The sequence below is a fragment of the Colius striatus genome, chromosome 26 (genome assembly GCF_028858725.1).
Source record: "Colius striatus isolate bColStr4 chromosome 26, bColStr4.1.hap1, whole genome shotgun sequence".
Lineage (NCBI taxonomy): Eukaryota > Metazoa > Chordata > Aves > Coliiformes > Coliidae > Colius > Colius striatus.
This window is the reverse complement of record NC_084784.1, coordinates 3,240,032-3,260,737: the sequence shown is the minus strand read 5'-3', so window position 1 is coordinate 3,260,737 and position 20,706 is coordinate 3,240,032. Positions and strand designations below refer to the sequence as shown.

General features: G+C 68.0%; 4 protein-coding genes across 4 annotated transcripts; 3 read left to right on the top strand and 1 right to left on the bottom strand.

Annotated features, from left to right (window-relative positions):
- Positions 1-451: 451 nt before the first annotated feature.
- METTL1 (methyltransferase 1, tRNA methylguanosine) lies at positions 452-3,401 on the top strand. The gene is given in 7 exon segments (XM_062015585.1): positions 452-620; positions 622-1,309; positions 1,503-1,681; positions 2,189-2,218; positions 2,220-2,303; positions 2,981-3,082; positions 3,165-3,401. Coding segments are annotated over 7 exon segments (1,392 nt in total). The 5' UTR covers positions 452-548.
- A 1,225-nt stretch (positions 3,402-4,626) lies between these two features.
- On the top strand, positions 4,627-9,440 carry LOC133627894 (25-hydroxyvitamin D-1 alpha hydroxylase, mitochondrial). Its single transcript, XM_062015333.1, has 9 exons — positions 4,627-4,839; positions 5,764-5,954; positions 6,622-6,818; positions 7,340-7,540; positions 7,621-7,772; positions 8,323-8,489; positions 8,884-8,965; positions 9,038-9,235; positions 9,327-9,440. The coding sequence occupies exons 1-9, from the start codon at positions 4,627-4,629 to the stop codon at positions 9,438-9,440; spliced, it is 1,515 nt and encodes a 504-aa protein (XP_061871317.1).
- Positions 9,441-10,912: 1,472 nt separating this feature from the next.
- Positions 10,913-16,675, top strand: CDK4 (cyclin dependent kinase 4). The gene is made up of 8 exons (XM_062015331.1): positions 10,913-10,935; positions 12,782-13,008; positions 13,715-13,850; positions 13,945-14,112; positions 14,872-14,981; positions 15,746-15,796; positions 16,009-16,144; positions 16,394-16,675. Exons 2-8 carry the CDS (start codon positions 12,791-12,793, stop codon positions 16,673-16,675), a joined length of 1,101 nt encoding a protein of 366 aa, XP_061871315.1. The 5' UTR covers positions 10,913-10,935; positions 12,782-12,790.
- A 204-nt stretch (positions 16,676-16,879) lies between these two features.
- TSPAN31 (tetraspanin 31) lies at positions 16,880-20,321 on the bottom strand. The gene is given in 8 exon segments (XM_062015578.1): positions 16,880-17,357; positions 17,446-17,556; positions 17,637-17,646; positions 17,648-17,772; positions 18,307-18,387; positions 18,985-19,078; positions 19,080-19,150; positions 20,116-20,321. Coding segments are annotated over 8 exon segments (630 nt in total). The 5' UTR covers positions 20,179-20,321; the 3' UTR covers positions 16,880-17,282.
- Between the last annotated feature and the right edge of the window lie 385 nt (positions 20,322-20,706).

Sequence of the window (20,706 nt, the reverse complement as noted above, 5' to 3'; positions counted from 1 at the left end):
AATTCCCCCGACGGCCGCGTGCCGGGAAGGGAGCGGGGCGGGCACTGGGAGGGACTGGGAGGGCTGGACAAGGGCACTGGGAGGGATTGGGGATGTGCTGGGGGAGACTGGGAGGGACTGGGGGTGCTGGAGGGCACTGGGGCAGTGAGGGGTCACCGGGATGCTGGGGGGAGGGAGGAATTGGGGGCGTTGGGGGTTACTGGGAGCACTGGGGTAGGGCCAGGCAGGGCACTGGGAGCACTGGGCAGTGCTGGGGGGGGGACACTGGGGGGCACTGGGGGTCACTGGGCATTGCTGGAGGACACTGGGGGATACTGGGAGCACTGGGCAGTACTGGGCGATGCTGGGGGGGTCACTGGGGGTCACTGGGCAGTGCTGGGGGGGGGGGGGGGGAGCCACCGGGGTCACGTGAGGTCACCGGCGCGCGCTCGGCTCAGGGGGCGTGGCTTGCGCAGGCTCCGCCCCTCCGCGCGAGGCAGCGGCGGTGACGTCACTCCCATGCGCCGCCGTTGGGCGGTGACGTCATTTCCGGGCGCCGCGGGGCCGCGATGGCGGAGGCCGGGATGGGGGCGGCCGCGGTGGCGGAGGCCGAGGAGGCCGCGGCGCTGCCCCAGAAGCGCTTTTTTCCGGCAACGGGCCCACGCGAACCCGCTGGCGGATCGCTCCCCTGCCCTAGTGAGTGCGGGCCCGGCCCGGGACCCTCCCCCAGCCCCTCAAACCGCCCCCGGGACCCCTCAGACCCCCCCCCACAACCCCCCGAGACCCCCCCAGGAGACCCCGGGGACCTCCCAGCACTGTGCGACCCCCCCCCACAACCCCCCGAGACCCCTCCGGGACCGCCCCAGCACCCCGAGACGCCCCCACAAACCCCTCGGGATCCCCCCAGCACCCTGGGACCCCCCCTCGGGACTCCTCAAAACCCCCCCGGGACCCTCCACAACCCCCATTGCCACCGCGAGCTCCCCCCTCCCATCTTCCCCCCTACCGCAAACCCCCCCAAAATACCCCCCGGGACCTCTCCTGACCCCCCACAGACCCCCCCCCCTAAAAACACTCCCCGCACGGCCACCAAAAGCCCCGCCCCCCCCAAGCGCCTCCCGCGGCTCCGGGAACCCCCTCCCAGCCCCATCCCCGCCCCCTCCCGCGGTGACACGACCCCTCCCCGTGCCCCCCCCAGCCCCCCCCGGCCGCGGGACATGGATTGGGCTCCTCTCTTCCCGGATTTCTTCCCCCCCAACGCCCCCCCCCGGACAGCCCCCCCCCCGCGTGGAATTCGCTGACCTGGGCTGCGGCTACGGGGGGCTGCTGGGTGAGTTTAAGGGGGGGCTCTGGGGGGTTCTGGCTATGGGGAGGGGCACTGGGGGGGTCTGGATGGGTGCTGGGTGTCCTGGGTGGCTGGATGTGTGCTGGGTGTCCTGGGGGGTGCTGGGGGGGCTGGGTGAGCACGGTGTGTCCAGGGTGCCCTGCAGGCCCTGAGTGCCCCCCCCCGTGCCCCCCTGCAGTGGCCCTGTCCCCCCTGTTCCCCCACACGCTGCTGCTGGGGCTGGAGCTCCGGGCCAAGGTGTCGGCGTTCGCGGGGCAGCGGCTGCGGGCGCTGCGGGGCCGGGGCTGCGGGGCCAACGCGGCCTGTCTGCGAGCCAACGCCATGAGGCACCTGCCACACTTCTTCTGCAAGGCACAGGTGGGCACACGGACCCCCACAGACCCCCACAGACCCCCACAGCACCACTGGGACCCACCCAGACCCCCATGGACCCCTCAGGACTCCCTGGGACCCCCATGGACCCCTGGGACTCCCACAGCATACATAGACCCCCTGGGACCCTCACAGGACCCCTGAGACCCCTACAGATTCCTGGGACCACCCACAGACCTCTGGGACTCCCACAGGACTCCTGGGACCCCCACAGACCGCTGAGACCCCTACAGGACCCCTGGGACCCCCACAGACCCCTGAGACCCCTACAGGACCCCTGGGACCCTCACAGGACCCCTGGGACACCCACAGACCCCTGAGATCCCCACAGGACCCTTGGAACCCCCACAGACCTCTGGGACCCCCACAGACCCCTCACAACACCCCCAGGCCCCCTAGGACCCCCACATACCCCTGGGACCCCCACAGATCCCCTGGGACCCCCCCAGCACCCACAGACCCCCCCCAGCACCCCTCTTTTTTGCCCCCCAGCTCAGCAAGATCTTCCTGCTGTTCCCTGACCCCCCATTTCAAACGCACCAAGCACAAGTGGCGCATGGTCAGCCCGGCCCTGCTGGCTCAGTACGGCTACATCCTGCGGCCTGGGGTGAGTGACCCCCCAGAAACGGTCCCTGTGGCCCCCCACGGAGGTCCTGAGCCCCCCAAAACGCTTTGACCCCCTTCCAAGGGGTCCTCAACCCCCCCACAGTCCCAGCTGGGTACCCAAAGGCCGTTGTCCTCAAACATCTCTGGGAAAGGGGAGAGGTGTCCCCCCCGAGGCCCCCAACCCCCCAAAGTGTCCCCAACCCCCCAAAGTGTCCCCCTAAAGTGTCTCCCCCCTCCCCAATATCTCCCACCCTGAGACCCCCACGCTTGGGGGTGCATCTGTGTCCCTCCCTGTGCTTTGGGGGGCTCTGGGGGGTGTATCTGTGCCCCCCTGCAGTTGGGGGGCTCAGGGGGGGACTGTGTGCTTTGGGGGGTTCAGGGGGGTCTGTGCCATGGGGGTGCTGTGTCTGTGCCATGGGGGGGTTCAGGGGGGGGTCTGTGTGTGTTCTGGGGGAGCTCAGGGGGGTCTGTGTGTGTGCTGGGGGGGCTCAGGGGGGTCTGTGTGTGTGCTGGGGGGGCTCAGGGGGATCTGTGTGTGTGCTGGGGGGGCTGTGTGTGCCATGGGGGGGCTCAGGGGGGGCTGTGTGTGCTGGGGGTCTCAGGGGGGTCTGTGTGTGTGCTGGGGGGGCTGTGTGTGCCATGGGGGGGCTCAGGGGGGGGCTGTGTGTGTGTCCCCAGGGGCTGGTGTACACAGTGACAGACGTGCCTGAGCTCCACTCCTGGATGGTGACGCATTTCGGGGGGCACCCGCTGTTCGAGGAGGTGCCTCTGACCCAGCTGGTGAGCTCAGGCTTCACTGGGGGGGTACTGGGAGCACTGGGAGCACTGGGAACTCACCCCCCACCGCCACCCTCCCCCCCAGGAGGACGATCCCATCGTGGGGCTCATGGCCACGGCCACGGAGGAAGGACACAAAGTGCAGCGCAGCGGCCGCCGCGCCTTTCCCGCCGTGTTCCGCCGCCGCCTCGACCCCAACGACACCCCAAACGGGGGGGTCACGCCCCCCACAGCCCCCCCCTCACCCCACAGCCCCCCCCCAGCCCACGGGAGACACCCCCACGCTGTGACCCCCCCCCAAATAAACCCTCTGTGTCTCTGAGCTTGGGGCGTGTGGCTGTGTGTGTCCCCCCATGTGTCCCCCCCAAGGAAAGGGGGGTGCTGTTGCCCCCCCCGGGGTGATTTGGGGTGGGGGATGTTTCCTGCCTCAGTTTCCCCACAGCACAGCTTTGGGAAGGGGGTTGGGGGTGGGATATGGGCTTGTCCCCCCCCACAAGGTGACTCCCATGTCATGTGTCCCCCCCCACGGGAGGGGGGGCCGTGGATGTCAGGAATCGCCCCCTCTGGGGTGATTTGGGGTGTGTTTCCTGCCTCAGTTTCCCCACAACACGATGAAGCTTTGGGAAGGAAACTCCCACGGGGGGGGGGGAGGGGCTGCACATTCCCCTGCGGGAGGAGGAGGGGTTGGGATGGTTTGGGGGGGGCTGGAGGCCCCAATTTCCTCCTCCCTCCCCCCCCCACACCTCGGGGGGTTTTTCCACGGCCCCTCCCCCCGTTTCCTGTGAAATTCCCGAGAACCCGCCGGGGGGGGGGGGGGGCGCGTCCGTGTCCGTCCCCCCCGGGGGTCCCTCCCCACGGGGCGGGGAAGGGTCTGATCCCCCCCCACGGCGTCCCACGGCGGCGGGGGGGGGGTCACCGAGCTGCTCGGAATGGGGGGGGGGGGGCGCTGCGTGTCCCGCGTGGGATCGACCCCCCCCACCCCCCACTCGTGTCCCGTGGGGGTGTCTTGCCCCGCCCCCCCCCTTTCCCAGTCTGGGCCGGTGCTGGGAACTGGGACGGGACTGGTTGGGGGGGGGGTGGGGGGGGGAACATCCGTGTCCTCGCCCACGCGTGTTCGCGCCCCGCCCCCACGCCACCGCCCTGCGCTCTGATTGGCTCTCTCTCGCCTCTATGCAAATCAAACGGGGCGTGGTTTGGGGAGGGGGCGTGGTTTGGGAAGGGGGCGGAGCTTCGCCCCTCCACGTGGGCGCTTATAAAGGTGCGGCTGAGGCCAGCGGCTCAGTCGAGGCCCCGCGACCCCCCCACTGCATCCTTGCGGACCCCCCCCATATCCTTTCAGACCCCCCCATATCTTTTTGGACCCCCCATATCCTTGCAGACCCCCCCCATATCCTTGCAGACCCCCCCCATATCCTTTCAGACCCCCCATATCCTTTCGCCCCCCCATATCCTTGCAGACCCCCCCATATCCTTTCAGACCCCCCATATCCTTTTGGACCCCCCATATCCTTGCAGACCCCCCCATTCCCGTGGACCCCCCCCCCACCATGCCGCTGAGCCTCCGCCTGCCCCGTCTCTCCCGTTGCCTCCCCGAGCTGGGGGTGACCCCCCGAGCCCCCCCGGTGTCCCCCCCGAGTCCCGCCGCCGCCTCCCCACCCCGAGCCCCCCGGGGTTTGGCCGAGATGCCGGGGCCCAGCCCCCCCGCTTTCCTCTACGACCTCCTGTGCCGGGGGGGGCTGCGGAGGCTGCACGAGCTGCAGGTAACGGGGGCGGGGGGGACACGGCTCTGGGGTTACCCGGGGGGCTCGGGGGGGGCCATGGGGTTTGTGAAGGGGGCACACAAGGACCCCCTTCGGGTGGCTCTGGGGCTGGAGAGGAGCAAAGTGCCACCACGTTGGGTTTAGGGGGGGACGACGAAAAGACCCCCCCGGTGTCAGCCCGAGGAGGCTCGGAGGGGATGGGGGAGGGTCGGTGCCACCGGCCTGGGGCTTGGGGGGGACAAGGAGGACCTCAATTTCAGTCCCCGGGGCTCAGAGGGGACAAAGGGGACCCCGATCCCACTTCTCTCGGGCTCAGGGGGACGGAGGGGACCCCAATCCCAATTCCTCGGGCTCAGAGGGGACCCCAGTCTCAGTCCCCGGGGCTCAGGGGGGACAGAGGGGACCCCGATCTCAGACCCCGCGGCTCGGAGGGGACAAAGGGGACCCCGATCCCACTGCTCTGGGGCTCCGGGGGGACGGAGGAGACCCCCGACACCAGTCCCCGGGGCTCGGACGGGACCCCGACAATCTCTGGGGCTCGGAGGGGACCCCGATCCCAGTTGCCGGGGCTCGGGGGGGGAAGGGGAGACCCTGTTTCCACCGCTCTGGGGCTCGGGAGGCACTGAGGGGACCCCCGACGCCAGTCCCCGGAGCTCAGCGGGGTCGGGACCAGCCCCGCGCTCATTAGCAGCGGCCGCTAATGGTTAACCCCTCCCTTCCCGGGCGCGCTGTGCCCCGTGCGGGCTCCCGGGGCAGCGGGTGGGCAGCGGGTGGGCAGCAGCACCCGGGGGGAAGCCCCGGAGCCGCTCCCGGGTGGGCACAGCGGGACCCCGGGATCTCCCCCTCCCCTGGCCGCGGCCGCTCCTCTCCCGCCCGTCCCTTCCCCCGGGGCCGCCGCGGTGCCACGTCCACGCGTGTCCGCAGCTGGAGGGTCGCGCCCGCTACGGGCCCGTGTGGAAGGCGAGTTTCGGGCCCATCCTGACGGTGCACGTGGCCGAGGCCGGGCTGATCGAGGAGGTGCTGAGGCAGGAGGGAGAATTCCCCGTCCGCTCCCATCTCTCCTCCTGGAAGGATTATCGGCTGCACCGCGGGCACGGCTGCGGGCTGCTGACGGCGTGAGTGGGGCTGGGGGTGGCGTGAGTGGGGCTGGGGGGTAGCGTGAGTGGGGCTGGGGGCTGCCCACGGGGGTCTGGAGGCTGCCCACGGGGGGCTGGGGGCTGCCCACGGGGGTCTGGAGGCGGCACATGGGGGGCTGGGGGCTATTTGGGGGTGCTGGGGGCTGCCCACGGGGGAGCTGGAGGCTGGATTTGAGACACTTGGGGCTGCCCACGGGGCTCTGGGGGTTGTATGTGGGGGTCAGGGAGCTCTCCGTGGGGTCTCAGACCTGCCCATGGAGGTCTGGGGGCTGTGGGGGGACATCAGGGGGCTGCTCGTGGGACCTGGGGGTTGGGGCTGCACATGGGGCTGGGGGTGACCCCGTGGGGTGTGCGTGGGGTTTGGGGGGTGATGTCTGTCCCATCCCATCCCCCCTCCCCCGTGCCCACGCGTTTCGGGAGGGGCCGGGGGTTGACTCAGGGGTGATTCAGCCCCCCCTCCTCCAAACCCCCACGCAAGGGGGTGAGTAACCACGCGGGGATCGCCGGGGGTTGGGGCTGGACACACGCACCCCCCAAACCATCCCCATCCCTCTCACCTACACGGGGGATGTGTGTGTGGGGAGGGGACACGGGGACACCCCCCGCCGTGTTTTCTCCCCCCGTCACGCGTGTCCCGGTCGCGCAGGGAGGGCGAGGAGTGGCAGCGGCTGCGGCGGCTGCTGGGGCGGCTCCTGCTGCGGCCACGGGCTGCCGCGGGCTTCGCGGGGCCGCTCTCGGGGGTCGTGGGCGACCTCGTGCGGCGGCTGCAGCGGCAGCGCGACCGCCACCCGCAGCAGCTCGTGCCCGACATCGCCGCCGAGTTCTACAAGTTCGGGCTGGAAGGTGCGTGTGGGGGACACAGCGGGGCCCCTGTGTCTGTCCCCGTGTCCCCCCCCTCCCCTGCTCAGACCCATGGGGGTCCCCATGTCCCCCACACTCTCCCACGTCCCCATGGTCCCTGTGCCCACCCCTCATGTCCCCCAGAATCTCTCACGTCCCTCAGGGACTCCCCTGTGTCACCCCATGTCCCCAAGGACCCCAATGTCCCCCAGGGCTCCCCATGGTTCTCCATGTCCCCCCCTGTGTCCTCAAGGACTTCAATGTCCCCATCCCATCCTCATCCCATCCTATCCCCAAGGACCCCAATGTCCCCTCATCCTATTCTCAAGGACCTCAGTATCTCCCAGGGCTCCCCAAGGTTCATCTCCATGTCCCTGAGGACCCCTAATGTCACTCCCATCCCACCCCCAAGCACCCCAATGTCCCCCCCCTTGTCCCTCTGAGGCTCCTCCTGCTTCCCCAAAGCCCCTCCCCATCCCTGGGGCTGCCCATGACCCCTCCTCCTCTCCCCCTCCTCTCCTCAGGCATCTCTGCCGTGCTCTTCTCGTCCCGCCTGGGCTGCCTGGAGCCCGAGGTGCCGGGGGACACCGAGACCTTCATCCGCAGCATCAACACCATGTTCGTGCTGACGCTGCTGACCATGGCCATGCCCAAGGCCCTGCACCGCCTCTTCCCCCGGCCCTGGCAGAGCTTCTGCGACGCCTGGGACTACATGTTTGCCTTTGGTGAGGGAGGGAAAAGGGATGAGGGGGATTGTGTGACGTCCCCCGGGGTGTGGGGACGCTGATGTGGCCTCGTCCCACAGCCAAAGGCCACGTGGAGCGGCGCGTGGCCGAAGTGGCCGAGCGCGGGGCGGCCGTGGGCACGTGTGTGACCGACCAGCTCAGCAGGGAGAAGGTGCCCATGAAGAGCATCCTGGGCAACGTCACTGAGCTGCTGCTGGCTGGGGTGGACACGGTGAGGAGGGGACAGGGGGGGAGTGTGTGTGTCCAACATCTGCTTCACGGGGCACAGAACGGGGTGGGAAAGCCCCTGGAGCTGCTGGAGTCCAACCCTGAGCCCTCCCCCTGCCCAGCACTGACCCCTCAGCACCTCACCCCATGGCTTTGGGGTCCCTCCAGGGCTGGGCACTGCCCCAGCTCCCTGGGCAGCCTGGCACAGGGCTGACACCCCTCTCAGGGGGAAAAACTCTCCCTCAGCTCCAATCTCAGCCTCCCCTGGGGCACCTTGAGCCCATTTCCTCTTGTTATTTGGGAGCAGAACCTGACCCCAGCTCGCTGCAGCCTCCTGGCAGGGAGTTCAGCACCTAAATCAAATATTTCCCTCAGAAGTTCACCAAAACCCCACTTTTCCCCCTCGAAACCACATCACAGGGTGTGTGGCCACGCTGCAGCCCCTCAGTGTCCCTGTGGCAGTGAGTGAGGGGCCCAGCACTGCCCCCAGCCCTGGAGCTGCAGCCTCCCCATGGCTCCAGAGCCCTCTGAAGCCCCCTCCCACCCTCCCCCAGATCTCCAGCACCCTGTCCTGGAGCCTGTACGAGCTGTCTCGGCACCCCAGGGTGCAGGAGGCCCTGCACCAGGAGCTGGTGGCTGCGTTGGCCACTGACTGCAGCCCCTCGGCCACCGCCCTGGCCAAGGTGCCCCTGCTGAGGGCTGTGGTGAAGGAGACCCTGAGGTGGGGACAGGGAGGGGCATGAAGGTGGGGATGGTGAGGGATGAGGATGGGGGTGAGGATGAAGATGGGGATGGTGGTGGGGATAGAGGTGGAATGAGGATGAAGATGAGGGTGAAGACAGTTGATGGGGATAAGGATGGGGTGGAGATGAGGATGGGGGTGGGAATAGACATGGAATGGGGATGGGGATGAAGGTGGGGATGGAGATGAGGATGAGGATGGAATGGGGATGGGATGAGGATGAAGATGCAATGGGAAGGGTGGTTGGGATGAAGACAGGTGATGGGGACAAAGACAGCCATGGAGACGAGGACGAGGATGGTGATGGAGCCAGGGATGAAGGTGGGGACAGGGCTGGTGGCGCCTCATTACCAGCAGCCCCGTCCCTGCCCAGGCTCTACCCCGTCATCCCCGCCAACGCCCGCGTCGTCCCCGACCGCGACATCCACGTGGGCGACTACCTGGTACCCCGCCAGGTGAGTCCCCCCCACGCCCCTCCAACCTCCCCCAACCCCCCAGCACCCCCTCACCCACCCCCTTCCCCCCAGACCCTGGTCACCCTGTGTCACTACGCCGTGTCCCGTGACGGGCGCCTCTTCCCCGCGCCCGACTCCTTCGTCCCCGAGCGCTGGCTGCGCCGCGACGGCTCCCGACACCCCTTCGGCTCGTTGCCCTTCGGCCTCGGCAAGCGCAGCTGCGTGGGACGGCGCCTGGCCGAGCTGGAGATGCACCTGGCGCTGGCACAGGTCGGCCCACCACGTCCCCAGCGAGGGTCTGTGTCCCCTCCTCCTCCTCTTCCTCAACCCCTGGCTCAGCCCCCGCTCTCTGCTCCCTCAGATCTTGCTGCGCTTCGAGGTGCGGCCGGAGCCCGGCGCCGCGCGCGTGAGGCCGATGACGCGCACGCTGCTGGTCCCCGACGCCACCATCAACCTCCAGTTCCTCAGCAGATGAGGGGGTGACCCCTCAGGGGCAAGGTGGGGGTGGCTCTGACCCCCCGTGGTGGCTCTGATCCCCGTGGTGGCCTTCACCCTGGGAGCTGGTTTGGGGTCTCCTCCACACCGTGGTGGTCCCAACCCCATCTGTGGTCCCAAAGTTGGTGGTGGCCCTGACCTTGGTGGTCTCTAACCCACAGTGGCCCTGACCCCAGTGGTCCTGACCTTGGTGGTCTCCCCCACACCATGGTGGCCTTAACCTTGGTGGTCTCCACCCCAAAGTGGTCCTGACCCCAGTGGTCCTGACCTTGGTGGTCTCCTCTATCCCATGGTGGCCCTGACCCCAGTGGTCTTGACCTTGGTGGTCTCCTCCACCCCATGGTGGTCCTGACCCCAGTGGTGTCCCTCACCCTGGGAGTTGTTTTGAGTCTGGGGGTGGCCCCAAACTCCGTGGTGGCCCCATCCCCATGGTGACCCTGTCCCCACACTGTCCCCCCCTCCCCATTTCCAGCCCAGGGGGCTCATTTGCTGTTTATTTATTGCCAATAAAGGGATTTTTTGGACTCTTGGTGCCGGCTGCTCCTGTCCCTCCCCCCCCCCCATCCCCGCGGGGCTTTTTGGGGTGACTCAGTGCCGCTGGGGGGGGGGTGGGGGGGGGCTGTTCCTGCCCCGACGTGCCGGCAGCACCCACGGGTGACGTGGCCCCACAGGCAGCTCCAGCACGGCCCTTCCTCCCCCCACACCCCCCACCCGGCGGGGAGGGGCAGATCCTGAGTGGGATCACAGACCCCCACCCACGAGGCTGTAACAACCCCCCCCCCTTTATCTCACTGTCCCGAAGGGGAGGGGGGGTTGTCAAGGAGCAGGACACGAGAGGGTTAACGCGGCAGGGGAGGGTTTTTGGGGGGGTCAATGTCGCACGTGAGGACGGCGCTGACGTCAGCACCAGGGGACTCTGGACCCTCGTGGGGTCCCGGGTGCAGCCGAGCGCGGTGACACCGGGCGGGGGGCGGAGGGGGGGTGGGGGGGGGACACACGCGGGTGCAACGTGGCGTGGCGGGGTGCGGTGGGGACACACGGACAGTGTCCACGCGTGACATCGCTCCCCCTTCCCGCCCGCGTGATGGGGGGTCCCAGCACCCCCGTCCCGCGTGGGGCCGCTCGGGGCGCGGGGGGCGTTTCAGCACCACGGACAGTCCCTCGCGGCTCCCCCCCCCCCCATGGCGCGCCGCCCCCGGACCCCGGCGCCGCGGGTTCGAGTCCCGCTTGGGGCGGTTCCCAACCCCCATCCCCCACCCCCTCCCTTCACCTCCCCCTCCCCAAATAACGAACCGCCCCCCCCTCCCCCGGCTCCCCTCCCCCATCCCAACGCCCCCTCCCCACTATAAACCGACTCTCTCGCTGCTCTTTTCCGGTCGCCCCGTCTCGGTGGTTCCGGTCCTCCAACCCCGCCCCCCCCCTCCGACCACCCCCCCGCCCCCCCCGGCCCGCGCGCGCCGAGTCCCGCGCGCCCGGTGAGTCCCGGGACACCCCCAGCCCCCCAATTCCCCTCACCCCCTTCCCCGCTCATCCCCCCGCCCCGGTGCCTCTCGCTTTGCACCCCCTCCCCCACCACTCCACCTCCCCCGGGGGTCTCTGCCGGGAAGGGGGCGGCCCCCCGGGGGTTGGGGAAGGGGGTGCTGGGTGCTAAAGGGGGGTCCCAAGGGTCGCTGGGGTGCAGGGGGGTCCGTGGGGCTGTGGGGGGGATGTTTGGGGTGCAGGGGGGTCTGTGGGGCTGTGGGAGGGGGTGTTTGGGGTGCAAGGGGATCCATGGGGCTGTGGGGGGGGTGTTTGGGGTGCCAGGGGGTCCGTCGGGCTGTGGGGGGGTGTTTGGGGTGCCAGGGGGTCCATGGGGCTGTGGGGGGGGTGTTTGGGGTGCCAGGGGGTCCGTGGGGCTGTGGGGGGGTGTTTGGGGTGCAAGGGGATCTGGGGGGGGGGTGTTTGGGGTGCAAGGGGATCCATGGGGCTGTGTGGGGGGGGATGTTTGGGGTGCAGGGGGGTCTGTGGGGCTGTGGGAGGGGGTGTTTGGGGTGCAGGGGAGTCCATGGGGCTGTGGGGGGGGTGTTTGGGGTGCCAGGGGGTCCGTGGGGCTGTGGGGGGGTGTTTGGGGTGCCAGGGGGTCCATGGGGCTGTGGGGGGGGTGTTTGGGGTGCCAGGGGGTCCATGGGGCTGGGGGGGGGGGGATTTGGGGTGAAAGGGGGTCTGTGGGGCTGTGGGGGGGGATGTTTGGGGTGCAGGGGGGTCCATGGGGCTGTGGGAGGGGGTGTTTGGGATGCGGGAGTGGTGTTTAGGGCTGTATGTGGGGGGTCTATGGGGGGATGTTTGGGGCTGTGGGGCAGTGATTGGGGTGTCGGGGGTTAGGGGGCCCTGCCAGGGGGTCAGGGTCTGTATCTGTGGGTCAGTGTCTGTGGGTCAGTGTCTGTGGGTCAGTGTCTGTGGGTCTGTGTTTAGGGGGGGTCATTGTGTGGGTCTGTGTGTGGGTCTGTATCTGTGGGTCAGTGTCTGTGGGTCTGTGTTTGGGTGGGGTCAGTGTGTGGGTCCGTGTGTGGGTCTGTATCTGTGGGTCAGTGCGTGGGTCTGTGTTTGGGGAGGGTCTGTGTCTGTGTGTCCGTGTGTGGGGCTGTGTTTGGGGGGGTCTGTATCTATGGGTCAGTGTGTGGGTCAGTGTCTGTGTGTCCGTGTGTGTCCATGTGTGGGTCCGTATCTGTGGGGCTGGGGGCCTGATTGGGTCTGTGGGTCAGTGTCTGTGTGTCCGTGCGGGGCTGTGTCTGTGGGTCTGTGTCTGTATGTCCGTGTGTCTGTCCGTGTCTGTGTGTCCGTGTGTGGGTCAGTGTGTGGGTCCGTGTGCGGGGCTGTATCCGTGGGTCCGTGGGTCAGTGTCTGTGTGTCCGTGCGGGGCTGTGTCTGTGGGTCTGTGTCTGTATGTCCGTGTGTCTGTCCGTGTCTGTGTGTCCGTGTGTGGGTCAGTGTGTGGGTCCGTGTGCGGGGCTGTATCCGTGGGTCCGTGGGTCAGTGTCTGTGTGTCCGTGCGGGGCTGTGTCTGTGGGTCTGTGTCTGTATGTCCGTGTGTCTGTCCGTGTCTGTGTGTCCGTGTGTGGGTCAGTGTGTGGGTCCGTGTGCGGGGCTGTATCTGTGGGTCGGTGTGTGGGTCAGTGTGTGTGTCCGTGCGGGGCTGTATCCGTGGGTCGGTGTGCGGGGCTGTGTCTGTGTGTCCGTGTCTGTGTGTCCGTGCGGGGCTGTCTGTGGGTCAGTGTGCGGGTCTGTATCCGTCGGTCGGTGCGGGGCTGGGCCCTGAGGGCGCGTGTCCGGGCTGTGCCGCAGGGCCGCGCCATGGCGCTGGAGGGCCGGGCGCAGTACGAGCCGGTGGCGGCCATCGGGGAGGGCGCGTACGGCACCGTGTACAAGGCGCGGGACCGGCGCAGCGGCCGCTTCGTGGCGCTGAAGAACGTGCGAGTGCCCGGCGGCCGCGACGGGCTCCCGCTCAGCGCCGTGCGGGAGGTGGCGCTGCTGCGGCGCCTCGAGAGCTTCGACCACCCCAACATCGTGCGGTGAGACCCCGCGGGCTGCCCCGGGACCCTGCCCCACTGCCCCACGGCACTGCCCCGGGACCCTGCCCCACTGCCCCACGGCACTGCCCCACAGACCCCTGGCACTGCCCGACACACCCCTGGCACTGCCCCACAGACCCCTGGCACTGCCCCACGGTGCTGCCCCACTGCCCCATGGCACTGCCCCGGGACCCTGCCCTGCGACCCTGCCCCACAGCACTGCCCCACTACCCCGGGACCCTGCCCCACTGCCCCACGGCACTGCCCCACAGACCCCTGGCACTGCCCCACGGCACTGCCCCACAGACCCCTGGCACTGCCCCACAGACCCCTGGCACTGCCCCACGGGCTGTCCCGCGACCCTGCCCCATGGCCCCACAGCACTGCCCCACAACCCTGACCCACAGCCCCATGGCACTGCCCCATGGCACTGCCCTATGGACCCCTGGCACTGCCCCCTGGCACAGCCCTATGGACCCCTGGCACTGCCCCATGGACCCCTGTCACTGCCCCACAGATCCCTGGCACTGCCCCATGGACCCCTGGCACTGTCCTGCAGGGGCAGGGGAGGGGTGGGGGGCACGGGAGATGAGGGACCACCTCCCCCCTTTGCCTGTCCTGGCTGTGGGCAGCGAGCAGCACTGGGGGTGTCACCTCATCACCTCCCTGACCCCACAGCCCCCCCTTTCCGTGCCCCTTTCCCCAGGCTGATGGACGTTTGTGCCACTGCACGGACCGAGCAGGAGACCAAAGTCACGCTGGTGTTTGAGCACGTGGACCAGGACCTCAAAACCTACCTGGACAAAGCCCCAGCTCCTGGCCTTCCCCTCGACACCATCAAGGTGAGACACGGGGTGAGGAGTCGAGAACACCCCCAGGAGGGGTGGTGGGGTGGGGGTGAGGATTTGACGCCCCTTCTGTCACCCCCCAACCCAGGACCTGATGCGGCAGTTCCTCCGTGGCCTCGACTTCCTCCACTCCAACTGCATCGTGCACCGGGACCTGAAGCCTGAGAACATCCTGGTGACCAGCACTGGCCAGGTCAAGCTGGCTGACTTTGGCCTGGCTCGCATCTACAGCTGCCAGATGGCCCTGACCCCTGTGGTGAGGGGGGAAAAGTGGGGCCCAGGGGGCGTGGGGATGGGTGGTGAGAGTTGGGGGTGCCAGGTAGGGTCAGATCTGGGTGGTTGTGGGGCTTGGTGGCCATGGGTTGGGTTGGGTTGGCCATGAGCCCACAGAGCTCTGGTGGCCCTGGAGCCAAGTGGCCACAAGGCCAATGGGTTTGTGGGGCTTCATGACCTCGTGGCCATGAGTTGGGTTGGGTTGGTCATGAGCACATGGAGCTGTGGGGCTCAAGTAGGGTCAGATCTGGGTGGTTGTGGGGCTTGGTGGCCATGGGTTGGGTTGAGTTGGAAGGTCCCAAGTTGATCAGTGGTCTCAGTTCCTGGCGGCCACTAACTGAGTTGGCCACAAAGCCCAAGAGCTGTTGGCCACAGGTTGGGTTGCCCATGGGCCCATGGAACTGTGGGGCTCAGGTAGGGTCAGATCTGGGTGGTTGTGGGGCTTGGTGGCCATGGGTTGGGTTGGGGCTTGGTGGCCATGGGATGGGTTGGGGTTTGGTGGCCATGGGTTGGGTTGGGGCTTGGTGGCCACGGGTTGTGTTGCCCATGGAGCTGTGGGTGCCAGATCCAGGTGTCTGTGGCTCCTGGTGGCCACGTTGGCCAGCAATCCACGGAGAACCAGGAGGCCACGGAGTTTGGTGGCCACGAGGCGCAGGGAGCTGCGGGGCCGAGGCAGGAGGTCGGGGGGGGCCGGTGGCCACGGGGCTGGTGGCCACTGAGCAGGGGCCTGGGGCTGGGGCAGGTGGTGACTCTGTGGTACCGGGCGCCCGAGGTGCTGCTGCAGTCCACGTACGCGACGCCCGTGGACATGTGGAGCGGCGGCTGCATCTTCGCTGAGATGTTCCGCAGGAAGTGAGCAGGGGGGACACGGGGGGACACGGGGGGGACACGGGGGGGACACGGGGGGGGACACAGAGGAGGACACAGAGGAGGACATGGGGGACATGGAGGGAACACAGGGGGGCACATGGAGGGGACAAAGGGGGCCATGGGGGGACACGAGGGGGACATGGGGGGACACGAGGGGGACATGGGGGGGGACACGGAGGGGGACACGGAGGAGACAAAGGGGGCCTTGGGGGGACATGAGGAGGACACAGGGGGACATGGGGGGACATATGGAGGGACATGGGGGGGACACAGAGGAGGACATGGGGGACATATGGAGGGGACACAGGGGGGACATGTGGGGCACATGGGGGGACACAGAGGGTGACACGGGGGGGACACGGGGGGACACGGGGGGACACGGGGGGGACACATGGAGGGGACACATGGAGGGGACATATGGAGGGGACATGGAAGGGACACGGGGGACACGGAGGGGGATATGGGGGGGACATGGGAGAGGACACGGGGGGACATGGGGGACACGGAGGGGATATGGGGGGACATGGAGGGGACACAGCAGGGGACATGGGGGGCACATGGAGAGACACAGGACACACATGACACTGGGACACACACAGAGGGGACACTTGTGTGGGTCTGCTGGGAGGGGGGAGGGGGGCAGGTTACCCCCTGGGTGGGGGGGCAGCAGATTTGGGGGTGAGGGGGGTCCTGTGTGTGTGTGTGTCCCCCTCAGTGACATCCCTGTGCTGTGTCCCCCCCCTCAGGCCACTCTTCTGTGGTAACTCCGAGGCTGATCAGCTGGGCAAGATCTTTGAGTAAGGGGGGGGGTATTTTGGGGGGGGGGTATTTGGGGAGGGGGTATTTGGGGGCTGGGAGGGGGCTGGGGGGTGTTTTGGGGCAGCTGGGACAAGGCTGAGTCCTGGGGGGCTGGTGAGGGGCTGGGTTGGGGCTGGGGGGGGTGTTGGTGTTTGGGGGGGGTTGTCAGGGTGCTGCAGACCCCCCCCCTCACACCCCAACCCCCCCCCAGGCTGATCGGGCTGCCCGTGGAGGACGAGTGGCCACGGGACGTGGCAGTGCCACGCTGTGCCTTCCCCCCACGGCCCCCACAGCCCCCACAGGGCTTCGTCCCCGACATGGAGCCGCTGGGGACACAACTGCTGCTGGTGAGGGGACACAGGGACGGGGGAGGGCACAGGGACGTGGTGGGGGACACAGGGATACTGGGAGGTGATGCCCATGGGGAGGGGGGTGGGCACAATGGCATTGTTGGGGGGGGATGAAATGAGCACAGGGACCCCCCAGAGGGGATGGGAATTGGATCTGGGGGGGATGTAAATGCACCCAGGTGCCTAAGGGGGGGGTGACAGGGGCTGGGGGGGGTGACAGTGTTGTCTCTGTGTGTCCCCCCCCAGGCAATGTTGACCTTTGACCCCCAGAAGCGCATCTCTGCCCACGCTGCCCTGCGGCACCGGTACCTGCAGGGGGGGGGGCGAGGCCTGAGGGGCTGGGGGGGGGTCCCACATCACCCCCCCCAGGGGCACAGACACCCACCCACCACAACCCCCCCCCTCCCCAGGGAGGAGCAGGATGTGCCCCCCCCACCCCAGCCCAAAATCCTCAGGGAGGGGGGATCCTGGTGCAAGGAGGTTTTTTTGGGGGGGGGTGTTGGGGGGGTTCAGGGAACAGCATCCTGATAATAAAGGGGAGGGTGGGGGGCAACACCCCCAAATTCCCCCCCCCAACATCTGCCTCATGCATCATTTTTGGGGGGGGGCACAGGGGGGGGTCTGTGCCCCACAGAGAGTCACAACCACAGTCTCTGTTGGGTGTTTATTGGGTGATGCCCAAGGTGGAGTGGGGGGGGGGAAGGGGGGGGTACATGGCACCCCTGCCCCCCCCCCCCCCCAAAATCACAGGGGGGAGTTGGGGGGGATCCTCCCAGGGGCAGATTTGGGGGGGGTGGGGGGGGAGTCTGCTCAGTGTATAAGGGGGAGGGGGGGTGTGTGAGTGGCCCCTCCTGGCTCCACAGCTACTCACAGACCCCCCCAAATTAGCCACAGGGGGCCCCCCCCAAAGTGGGGGGAGGAGGGGGCTGGGAGAGGGAGGGGGGGATGCACAAGCCTGGGGGCTTCATATGGCCATGGGGGTGGCCAGTCAGCACTGGGAGCCAGCAAGGGGGGGCTTTAACCCCTCCCAACTGGCTGTAAACCCCCCAACCAGGCTGTAGCCCCCCCTAAACAGACAGCAGCCCCCCCAGAGAGGCTGAACCCCCCCAGAGAGGCTGTGGCCCCCCGCCCAGGGCTATAGGAAGGCGCTGGGGTTGGCTCTGGGGTCCTTCTGGTTCCGGTAGCGCATGGCCAGCCAGACCCCCAGGATCTGCAAGAGAAGGGTGGTCATGGGGAAGGGGAGGGGGGTGGTTTAGGGAACCCCCCCAACAAAATCTGTGATGACCCCCCCAAAATACCTCAGTGAAGCTGAAGAAGAGCCCGACCCCCCCCAGCAGCCTCAGCGCCTGCTCCGAGTGCCGCAGCAGCTCCGGCCCGCACGAGCGACACGGCCCCGGGCTGCTGCAGCTCTGGGGAGGGGGAAAAGCTGTGTGAGGGGGGGGGAGACACAAGGTGTGACCCCCCCCCACCAAGAGGAAAAGGGACTCACAGCTGGGCAGGAGTGGGAGGGGGCTGCAGGGGGGGTCGCTGCTGTGGTTGCCCAAACCGCAGCAGTCCCAGCGCAGCTCCAGCGCCCGGCGGGACGAGTCGCTCAGCAGGGGCCACGTGGAGCTCAGGAGCTGCTCCTGAGGGGGGGGCACAAAGAGGGGGGTCAGTCACAGCTCCCCCGAACACCCTATGGCCACCAAGCACCCCCCTGTGGCTACCAACCCACCCCCGTGGCCACCAACCCCCCCACCAGGGCACTGTGGCTGGTGCCAGCCCCCTCCTGGGGGGGGCACAAAGAGGGGGGGGTCAGTCACAGCCCCCCCCCAACACCCCATGGCCACCAAGCACCCCCTGTGGCTACCAACCCACCCCCGTGGCCACCAACCCCCCCACCAGGGCACTGTGGCTGGTGCCAGGGGCTGCAGCCCCCCAGCCCAACCCTGGAGTGGGGGGGGGCAGGGGGTAGGTGTATTTTGGGGGGTGTGAGAGGTTGGGGGGGGCTCATGGACCCCCTCCAGGAGTGAGGGAGGTTGGGGGGAGGGTTTAAGCACCCCCCATCCCATCCCCAGGGGTGTGTGTGGAGGGGGGTGGGATGAGGGGGTCTGTGCCCCTTCTCTGGGGTGCTGGGTGGGGTGGGGGGCTCATGTCAGGGGGGGTCCCCAATGTCTCACCTGTCTGCTCCTGTCCAGTGCCAAACTGGAACAGGAGACCCCAAACTGGAAGAGGAAGACGAGGCCGAGGATGATCATGTACTGGGGGGGAGGAGTTAAGGGGGGGGGGGGCACAGCAGCACCCCCAGTTCTGAGCATCTCATTGCCCCCCCACACCCTGAGCATCACCCCAAACCCCCCCAAAACAGGAGCTGCAGCTCCTCCTCTCCCCCAGCATTGCACCTCCAGGACTACCCCCCAAAGAGATACCCCCAAAAGACCCCTCCCAAAACAGACTCCCCAAAAGACCCCTCCCAAAAGACCCCCCCAAAAAAAAACCCCAAAAGGATCCCTCCAAAAGACCCTCCCCAAATAGACCCTCCAAAGACCCCTCCCACAAAGACACTCCCCAAAAAGACCCCTCCCAAAAGATCCCCCCAAAAAGACCTCTCCCAAATGACCTCCCAAAAGAGAGGTCCCCAAAAAGGACCCCCCAAAGACCCCCCCAAAAACAGCCCCACCAAAAAGACCTGATGCTGGTGTAAGAGGGTCCTGAAGGGGAGTCTCAGGCTTTGTAGGGGGGTCCCGGGGGGGGCAGGTTCTTTGGGGGCCTCAGGGGAGGCAGATACTTTGGGGGGGGTCCCAGGATATAGCAGGATAATTTGGGGGTGTCCCTTCCCCCCCAAAGTGAAAGGATACAAAGAAGAGCAGGACCTGGTGATGGTGCAGAGCCGCCAGCAGCCCCAGCAGCGCCAGCAGCAGCAGCAGCACCCCCAGAGCCATGGCCCCCCCCCAGCAGAGCCCCCGGGGCCACCTCGGAGCCCCTGGCCCAGGCAGCCACAGCCAGCAGCAGCAGCCCCACCAGCTTGGGGGGGGCAAAAAGAGGGGGTGTCAGTTATGGGGAACTCCCCCTCACCCCATCACTTCAAACCCCACCCCTGTGGTGCCCTGCCTCAGTTTCCCCACTGGGATGTAGCACTGGCAGCTCCCCCACGTCACTCCCCCCACCTTGAAACGAGTTCAATAGTGCCCCCCACCCTAAATTAGGGGTCCTAAGCCCCCTCCCTCTAAAATTGAGGGTCCCAAGCCCCCACTCAGAGCAGAGGGACCCCCAAATCTCCCCATGGAGGGGGTTCCCTTTGCAAACCCCCCATCTCTCACTTTCAAAGGAGTCTCAATAGCGCTCCCCCCAAATAGGGCCCCACCCTCCCTAAAACAAAGAGATCCCCCCCAAACCAAGGAGACCCCCCCCCCCAGATCTCCCAGGAGAGGGGGGCACAAGCCCCCAGCCTCAAATCCCTGGGGGTTTCCCTTGCAGCCTGTTTAAAATGGGGTGCCCACACCCCCAACTTGGGGGGGTCCCACCCCACTCCCCCAGATGAAACCCCCACAGGGAGGGCACAAGCCCCCAGCCCCAAATTGGGGTGTAGGGGGGGGGGGGGGGCACTAGCAGCCCACCATATCTTTATAGGGGGCCCCCACTCCAAAACTTGGGGTTCCCACCCCATCCATTGCACAGGGGACCCCCCCCAACCCCCCCAGGGGTGTGTCACAGCCCCCCCAACCCCAATCTGGGGCTGTTCCCCTTCCAGCCCCCCCCCCCGCCACCTTTTAAAGGGGGGTCCCGAGAGCGCTCCCCCAACCCCCCCGAGCTGAGAGGACCCCAAATCCCGCCGGGAGGGGCCACAGCCGCCTCTAACTCCGAATCTGACGCTGTTCCCCTTGCACACAGACCCCCCCCTTCCCCTTTTCAGGGGAGGACTCGCCCCCACCTCCAGACCTGGGGAGGGGCGCGGGGGGGGGGGGGTTCCCCTCCGGCCTTTCACTCACCACGTAGACCACGTTGAGGGCGCAGAGCGCGTTGCGGGAGCAGCCGAAGCCGCCGCAAACCATCGCGGGGGGTTTGGGGTTGTTGGTGGAGGGGGGTCGGGGGGGATTCGGGGAGGGGAGGGGACGGGGGGGGTCGGGGAAGGGCCTCGCGCTGCTGCTGCGGCCCCTTTAAGCCCCGCCCGGCGCGCCTGCGCGTGCCCGGCCACGCCCCCCGCCCCGATAGGCCACGCCCCCGTATCCAGACCACGCCCCCTCCCAGACAAGCCACGCCCAATCAATGCAGTCCCGCCCGCTCACGCCCCGCCCATAGCGACAAGCCACGCCCACTGCCCCTCAGGCCACGCCCACGCCGCGGCTGCGCGCGCGCCGCCACGCGGAAGCGCTCCAGGAGCGGGAAGGCGCGTGCGCAGCCCGGGGCGGACCTGATAGAGCACCTCAAGATCCCTCTATCACCCCCCCCTCCTCCCACCGTGACCCCTACAGACCCCTAGAACGCGTGTAAGCGCCTCAGGGGCTCCTCTGTCCCCCCCACGGACCCCAATAGCCCCCCACAGACCCCCCACAGACCCCTCCCGAAGCAGCTCAAGGGCT

What these genes read in the sequence shown, in the direction of transcription:
- LOC133627894 (XM_062015333.1), top strand. Translation starts at nt 4,627, where the DNA reads ATGCCGCTGAGCCTCCGCCTGCCCCGTCTCTCCCGTTGCCTCCCCGAG. An exon ending in CTACAAGTTCGGGCTGGAAG is followed by an intron (nt 6,819 to 7,339) that starts GTGCGTGTGGGG and finishes TCCTCTCCTCAG; the next exon opens with GCATCTCTGCCGTGCTCTTC. An exon ending in TGCTGGCTGGGGTGGACACG is followed by an intron (nt 7,773 to 8,322) that starts GTGAGGAGGGGA and finishes ACCCTCCCCCAG; the next exon opens with ATCTCCAGCACCCTGTCCTG.
- CDK4 (XM_062015331.1), top strand. Translation starts at nt 12,791, where the DNA reads ATGGCGCTGGAGGGCCGGGCGCAGTACGAGCCGGTGGCGGCCATCGGG. An exon ending in GACCACCCCAACATCGTGCG is followed by an intron (nt 13,009 to 13,714) that starts GTGAGACCCCGC and finishes CCCTTTCCCCAG; the next exon opens with GCTGATGGACGTTTGTGCCA. An exon ending in TGGGGACACAACTGCTGCTG is followed by an intron (nt 16,145 to 16,393) that starts GTGAGGGGACAC and finishes GTCCCCCCCCAG; the next exon opens with GCAATGTTGACCTTTGACCC.